This window comes from Hordeum vulgare, chromosome 7H, assembly GCF_904849725.1.
Source record: "Hordeum vulgare subsp. vulgare chromosome 7H, MorexV3_pseudomolecules_assembly, whole genome shotgun sequence".
Taxonomy (NCBI): domain Eukaryota; kingdom Viridiplantae; phylum Streptophyta; class Magnoliopsida; order Poales; family Poaceae; genus Hordeum; species Hordeum vulgare.
The window spans coordinates 11,112,834-11,119,607 of NC_058524.1; the positions used below are offsets into that span (position 1 = coordinate 11,112,834).

A 6,774-nucleotide genomic window follows, 5' to 3' on the forward strand; every position below is an offset into this window, starting at 1 on the left:
AAGACAGTTGTTTTAGGACGGAGGGAGTACAAAAATGAATGTATCTAGAAGTAAAATACATCTAGATACATCCATTCCTATGACAAGTATATTCAGACGAAGGAGTAGTATATGGGTTTTGTTAACTCGTGATTATGTATGGTGCATATGCAGCCATGTTTTTTCTTTTTTTGGAAGGGAACAGACACCAAGAAATAAGGGAGATGTGAAGCGAACACTCATTTCTAAGCCCAGGCTCATATGCTCCCGGTAAACAGTAAATTTGAAAAAAAAAATGTTATAAAAACTCCACACAAAAAAATCTGCTTACTTTGAACAGTCCGATGAATAACGCATAATGTGATGATACACCCATCATCGGTGCCATGGTTGTGAAAAGAGGTCAGTAAAAATCTGAGAGTACGTATCTGGTGATCGTCATAGGGAAAAAGAAATAAAAAAAAATCCCTTTTCTGATGAGCCAGAGAGGAGACGGGGACGGCAAGCATGGGTCAGGTCAACCCTGAGATGAGAAACGGAAAGGCGACGGTGCCGTCCCCTTCAGTCGTCACTCAATTCATTCGCCGGCCGCTCTTACTTTCGTCTGCTCTTCCTGCCGTCGCCGCAGAGGAAGATGGACGGAGAGACCGTCGGAGGGAGGAGCGCCATGGCCGGCTCTGGCCTCCTCCGTCCAGATCCAGCTCCAGGTCAGCTCACCACTCCCTCTTTCTCCAAGAAATTGTTGGGGGCAGAGCCGATCCGGCTGCGAATTCCACTGCCTGAATCGCCGTTCGTCTGTGGCTGCAGGGCTGGCCATCGTGGTCATGGGGGTCAGCGGCTGCGGCAAATCGTAAGCCCTTAATTTTCAGCAACCATCCCCTCTTACTCTTACTGCTTGCTTGCTCTCTCAACTTCCAAGACTGAAGAAGAACACACTATGGGGAGCGGCAGCCGCCCTCTGCTCTGCCTCTGCTCTTACGCGAATTTCCCTAACGCAGGACCGTGGCGGCGATGCTCGCCGACGCGCTCGGCTGCGCCTTCGTCGAGGCCGACGACCACCACTCCCACGCCAACAAAGGTACCACTACCACCAACCAACCTCTGTGTGTGTGTGTGTGTGTGTGTGTTTCAGCAATGGTGATGACCTGCAGTGCCAGCTCTGAGGCTTCTTCACCTGAACCCAAACTCTGAACCTTCTCTGCTATCCTCTCCATGTCCATGTCGAACAAAACAGAGAAGATGAGCAAAGGAGTCCCGCTCACCGACGAGGACCGCCTGCCGTGGCTGGAGTCCCTGCGCGACGCCATCGGGGATCGGCTGGGCCGCGGCGAGGACGTCGTTGTCAGCTGCTCGGCGCTGCGGCTAAAGTACAGGGAGGTGCTCCGGCAAGGGGACGGTGCCTACAAGCCGGGGAGCTACGCGGCCTGCAGGGTCAAGTTCGTGTGCCTGGAGGCCTCGGCGGAGGTGATCGCCGAGCGGGTGCGGCGCAGGGCGGCGGAAGGGGGCCACTTCATGCCGGCGAGCCTGGTGCGGAGCCAGCTCGACCTGCTGGAGATCGACGCGGCCGAGGGGATCACCGTCGTCGACGCCACCGTGCCCGCCCACGCCATCGTCGAAGCCACCATCGCCCAGTTCAGGGACGAGCTGGCCTCGACGGCGTGCTGACAGCCGAGAGAGTTTCAGCTGGTTCTTGTTTCTGAATCCAGCTTCATTTCGTCGGTGTTTTACTGGACTGGACAGACATTATGCAGTCCACATGCATGCAGCTTGTAAAGAGGCTTGCAGACAAGCAAGGCACCATCAACCTCAACATTACCCAGTTCATTTGAATTCAAACATCTAAAATACTGATGAAACAGGCAAGTCGCCACCCTTCTCGAATGTCAAACAAAGAAAAAGAAAGACTGAACCTAGCTAAATAATAATAGCAACCAAACTGCTATCGTTCTAACCTGCAGGTCTATACAAACCAAACTCAGCCAACATATAGCGTTCATACGGGCTTAGGTACGACTGTGATCGCAGGAACTGCTGCCGATGGCAAGTATCCTCATGGGCGGCCCTCGAAACGGATGCTTAGATATGACCGCGATCACTCATGGGAATTGCTGCCGGTTGTAGGTGTCCTCATGAACGAACACCGGCTCGCTGCTCTGCTGCGGGATCACGGGCTGGCCCATGGCGATGCCCTGGTTCTGCTGCGGCCCCCAGCTTGGTGGGCCTTTTGATGATGTCAGAGCCACGTAGTAGACTATGGCCAGAGCCACGCTGGCGAGGGAGAGCACCGCTCCTCCGGAGAAGACCCCTGGCTTGACGACGTAGCAGAAGCTGCCGAAGTACATGTTCTCCTGACCCCTTTGGTCGTTCAGTGCAGCTCCGGTCAGCAGGAGAAGGAACGCGATTATGAAAGTGACCCTGCAGAATGCAACAATCCCCAGAATGATGTTATGACAAATAGTTGATCGAGCCCTCATGAGTAGCAACATTTTAAGCAGCAGAACTGCAGGGGTTAATGATAAACAGGAGTGCTAAATGTTCAAATGAAAAGACAGAAATGGCCCACATTGTTACTTGTATGTGAGATCTATCTACAAAAGGTTATTCCATAAAGAGTCATCATATGGACCATTTTGTGTGTGATTCTTCCAAAAATACAAGCATCAGCCTGAAAGCAATGTGCAAACTCCTACGTTAATGTACCTGTTTTAATGAAGGATGCAGATTTAAGGCATCAAGCATGCAATCTTTCCAATGAATCTAATCTTAACAGTGAACCAAGAATAGCAAAACGACATACAAGAACTCAACATGATCATCAACAAGCACATTGGAGAGGTCAGCAGGAACAGATCAACTAGGCTGCAAAGAAGGGACTATCCTTGTACAAATTTCGATTCCCTTATTTCTTTTACCACTGGATTCAACAAAATGTATGGCTTGGTGTGGGTTCAACAGATTATAACATTGTTCAGAATTTCTTATAACTGTTAAGCTGAACTTCAATGTTACATTGAATTCTTCAAAATATGGGACTGTTAAGCTGAACTTCAATGTTACATTGAATTCTTCAAAACATGGGGGAAGGAACAAAATAGAATACATAAGGTAAAGCTCTCCGGCAGAATATTACCAAGATACGATGAATGAGATCAGAGCTACACTCCAGTTAGTGTCTGAGGGGACCGGATGCCTCTTACAACAGATGCAACCAGCAACTGTGTTTATAATAGCTTGCGCAACCATAAGGGCGACAGCAGACATCAACCCAAGGCCTAACGCCGGGCTTCTTGGGTATATGCATTCACCAGGAGAAGAGTCAGTTTGCACATCTGAAACCTGCATGAATCAAGTAGGACGTTATACTTGGGCGGATGTATACATGATTTATTCCTTATTTAATTTAAAATTGGAAAATGCACTTCTTTATTTTATTAATTTAGGATCCAGAAGAAGTAGTTTTTCTTTGATCCATATCTTATTTGATTCATATTTATAGTATATGAATACCCTCTATACATATGAAATAATATCGACCGGAAATCAGATGAGTTGATTTGTATTTTGTATTCTATACTATGTTTTATTTATATATAAAATATGAAGTTCTTACTCTTTCTGTTGTTTGGAAAGATCGAATACACGATGTTCCTATTTCTTTATTTCGTGATGAGTCGTATGCTTGCGACAATAACGACAAAATTTTTTGAATTCTAATTGTCCGGGTGTATTGTGGCGATTCTTTTGAGTACTATAAGGTGTTGCTTAATAATACTACAAGCCTATGACGTTGTTGCCAAAGATAACTCTCTAGGTCACGCACACTGAATCGGTTGATTCTTAGTGCCAAATGTGCTCACTGCTCACTGTTTGGTGGTATAGATTCTTCTTTCATAAAGTAGCTTCAAGACAAGAGAGATCTATTGTGTATACTCATCACGAGAACATGGCAAATTGGCATCCCTGGCACTTCAAATATAGGGCATCATACCTCTATGTGATAGACGTGAATACATAGAAAAACACGTGCTCAAGCCTCGAAGAGGCTGCAATGTACTCAAGTCTCAAAGAGGCGTGAATACATAAAAAAAATAGTAGAGATTTGTGTTTTCAGTATTACCCTTTTTTTTTTAAAGAAAGGGGTCTCCCCCCCTGCCTCATTTTATTGAAACGAAGCAGCCAACCAGTCATTACATTACCAGCAACAGAAAAGAAAACCTAGGAAATCTTCTTCTCCCATCAAACCAGGCATGACACAAAGGACATGTCCTGAATAGCTCCCAGGCTAAAGCCCTTACATCTAGCACATGAACACAACCACATCATACTTGGACCAGGCTTAACTTCTATTTATATTACAAACCAACAAAGGAAAAAACTAGATGTAAGGGCTTTAAACCTTAAGTAAGTGATTCATACTCGTGCTTCCCTAGTTTCCTCATTAAAAGTGAAATATAAACAGATTCAAATGTACTCCCTCCGCATCAAAATATAAGACGTTTTTTGACACTATGACAATGACAAAAATGTCTTACATACAGAGGTGGTATGAAGCAAAGCAATCACAATGTGATACTATAGTTGGGGGAAACAGACACACCTTGTGACAGCCCATTATATTGTTTATTTACTTATTTGCAGTCCCATATGCATCCATATGGCTGTGTGCATCCTGTGATGCAAAGGCCGGGGTAATCCCCTTTCCGGAAAGAAAAATGCATCCATAATAAACACGTAAACAGATTCCCAACTAGTACAATCAAGGTATGTAGTATATATATCAAGAACTTATCGATGCCGACAAAATAGATTTGCATGAATGGCGCTTACGCACTGCCGCATCCACAATATAAACGGTTAAACAGATTTCCAACTAGTAGAATCAAGGTATGTAGTATATATCGAGAACTTATCGATGCCGACAAAATAGATTGCTAAGAATGGCGTTCACGCACCGCCGCACGTAGCCTACATAACGCACACGACAGATTCTATCGTGTTGTGCATTTGCCGGTCAGGTCCATGGAAAGGGACAAGTTTGAGAAATCCTGACCCGATCAGCCAATCATACAGTACTATTTTAGCCAGGAGGAGGGATTGGCCCAATCGAATCAGGCGACGTATGAACTAGTACGTTGAGGGGCGAGAAATTTATCTATCACAGACAGAATAGATTGGCATGAATGTCGTATACGCTCCGTGGCATGTAGGGTACATACTACATTGTAGAAGCAGCAGCAGCAGCAAGTCAGCAGTATGGAAAGGAAACATGTTGGACGAATGCCGACCCAATCACCCAATCATACTAGTAGTTTACTTGGAGGGAGGGACGGGCGGATTGGCCGGCCCAATGAATTTAGGGCAAGCCAAGCAAGCGTCCGCTCCACTCTGCCTCGCGAATGAAGTTGGTTCAGGGCAGATGAGTGGGTCTATGCAGCAGCACGCTTTGTTCGTGGAGCAAGGATGAAGCGGCCACACCTACTAGCACCCGCTGGCTAATGAAGAAAAATCCCCAAATGCGCGAATGCACGGCGGGAGGATCCCCAAGCTCCGAGATCGACACCAACATCAGCAAAGCAAGGAGCAAAGTGGCTAAGCTCCCCGCAACCCGTTCGACCTCCGGGCCTCTGCCTGTCGCGCGTGCCCACCGGCGTTTCTTGTTGGTGGGTGGCGGGTGACGAGATCTACTGGCGAGCACCGCGTAACCAACCGCAGCAACACGCAAAGGGAAGCAAAGTGGGGGCAGTTCCCCGTGGCGAGCGGTGACGGACGGGGACGGGGAACATACCTTGACGCGGGTGCCCTCGGCGGCGAACCCTAGCGCGGCGGAGAGGACGCCGAGGAAGCCGACCAGCGCGCACACCACCATCGCCTTCCGCTCCATCCCCGCCAACCTCCCACCAACCTTCCCGCAAGCTGCAAGCACAATCCACGCCCCGCCTCCCCGCCGGATCTGCCTCCTCTTCTCCTCGATTCGAGCACCACCAGCACACTGCGCCGCAGCAGCGAGCGAGCGAGCAAACTGCCGAGCAATGGAGCAGCGCCGAATGAATTTCCCACGCACCGCCTTTTTTTGTTCGGTAGCGTACCGCTGCTTTTTTTTTATTCCTCTTTTATTTATTATTTGTTTATTCTTTCTCCGCGGCTTTTATGTCTCCCCCTTTCCCCCGCGCCGTGCGGGTGACGCGTGGGTCCAGGCAAGCGGGGGACCACGCGTCGGTGGCTGTGGTACGGGAGATGTGGGGTGGCCGGAGGCGTGGAGCACGCGGCTGGCTGGCGGGGGTGGGGCCGGTTGCTTGTTCGAGGCGCGCGGGGTGGACTGGTGGGTGGGGTCGGACCTGACTCATCCTGGCGCGCGGGTCTACGGTGGACCGGTGCGTGTGGGAGATGGTCCAGGGGCCCGCTGGCAGCGGGAGGGTGCGTCGTGGAGGAGGGAGGTCTGTAGCTGGCTAGTAGGCACGTAGCGGCCGTGGAGTCTGAACTACCAGCACCAACTCGCGCTCCCTTTCTCGTGATGAACGGAATCAACGGACGGAGAAGAAGGAGAGAATCAAAGAACCCAAGCCTCCCCGCGTTTCCTTTGCGTGGAAAAATGCGCTCCGTTCCGAGTTTCTTCATTTCTTCGACAGTTTCGTTCATTCCTTTGACGGTGGTTGGATTCAAAGTATTAAAACTAGTCTGACTAAAAATAATCTTTTTAAGAGGCTGAAGTTTCAAGCTCCCTAACTAAAGATAGACTAAAACTAGTCTTAAGACTAAAATCTTTTAGTCAGGGGTACCCCTACTAACATATGAATT

The 6,774-nt window shown here is 48.6% G+C and overlaps 2 protein-coding genes across 2 annotated transcripts; one reads left to right on the forward strand and one right to left on the reverse strand.

Annotated features, from left to right (window-relative positions):
• Positions 1 to 2: 2 nt before the first annotated feature.
• On the forward strand, positions 3 to 1,877 carry LOC123408933 (gluconokinase). The gene is made up of 4 exons (XM_045101958.1): positions 3 to 686; positions 787 to 829; positions 978 to 1,057; positions 1,214 to 1,877. The coding sequence occupies exons 1-4, from the start codon at positions 614 to 616 to the stop codon at positions 1,642 to 1,644; spliced, it is 627 nt and encodes a 208-aa protein (XP_044957893.1). The 5' UTR covers positions 3 to 613; the 3' UTR covers positions 1,645 to 1,877.
• LOC123408934 (protein MODIFYING WALL LIGNIN-1) lies at positions 1,780 to 6,064 on the reverse strand. The gene is made up of 3 exons (XM_045101959.1): positions 5,765 to 6,064; positions 3,110 to 3,315; positions 1,780 to 2,394 (listed from the first exon to the last, which is right to left on the reverse strand). Exons 1-3 carry the CDS (start codon positions 5,858 to 5,860, stop codon positions 2,076 to 2,078), a joined length of 621 nt encoding a protein of 206 aa, XP_044957894.1. The 5' UTR covers positions 5,861 to 6,064; the 3' UTR covers positions 1,780 to 2,075.
• Between the last annotated feature and the right edge of the window lie 710 nt (positions 6,065 to 6,774).

Bases quoted from the DNA above. Each gene is read 5' to 3' on its own strand.
- LOC123408933 (XM_045101958.1), top strand. From the start codon at position 614: ATGGACGGAGAGACCGTCGGAGGGAGGAGCGCCATGGCCGGCTCTGGC. The intron at 830-977 runs GTAAGCCCTTAA...TCCCTAACGCAG, and splicing joins GTCAGCGGCTGCGGCAAATC to GACCGTGGCGGCGATGCTCG. The intron at 1,058-1,213 runs GTACCACTACCA...CGAACAAAACAG, and splicing joins CCACTCCCACGCCAACAAAG to AGAAGATGAGCAAAGGAGTC.
- LOC123408934 (XM_045101959.1), bottom strand. From the start codon at position 5,860: ATGGAGCGGAAGGCGATGGTGGTGTGCGCGCTGGTCGGCTTCCTCGGC. The intron at 3,316-5,764 runs GTATGTTCCCCG...TGATTCATGCAG, and splicing joins CCGAGGGCACCCGCGTCAAG to GTTTCAGATGTGCAAACTGA. The intron at 2,395-3,109 runs GTAATATTCTGC...TGCATTCTGCAG, and splicing joins ATCTCATTCATCGTATCTTG to GGTCACTTTCATAATCGCGT.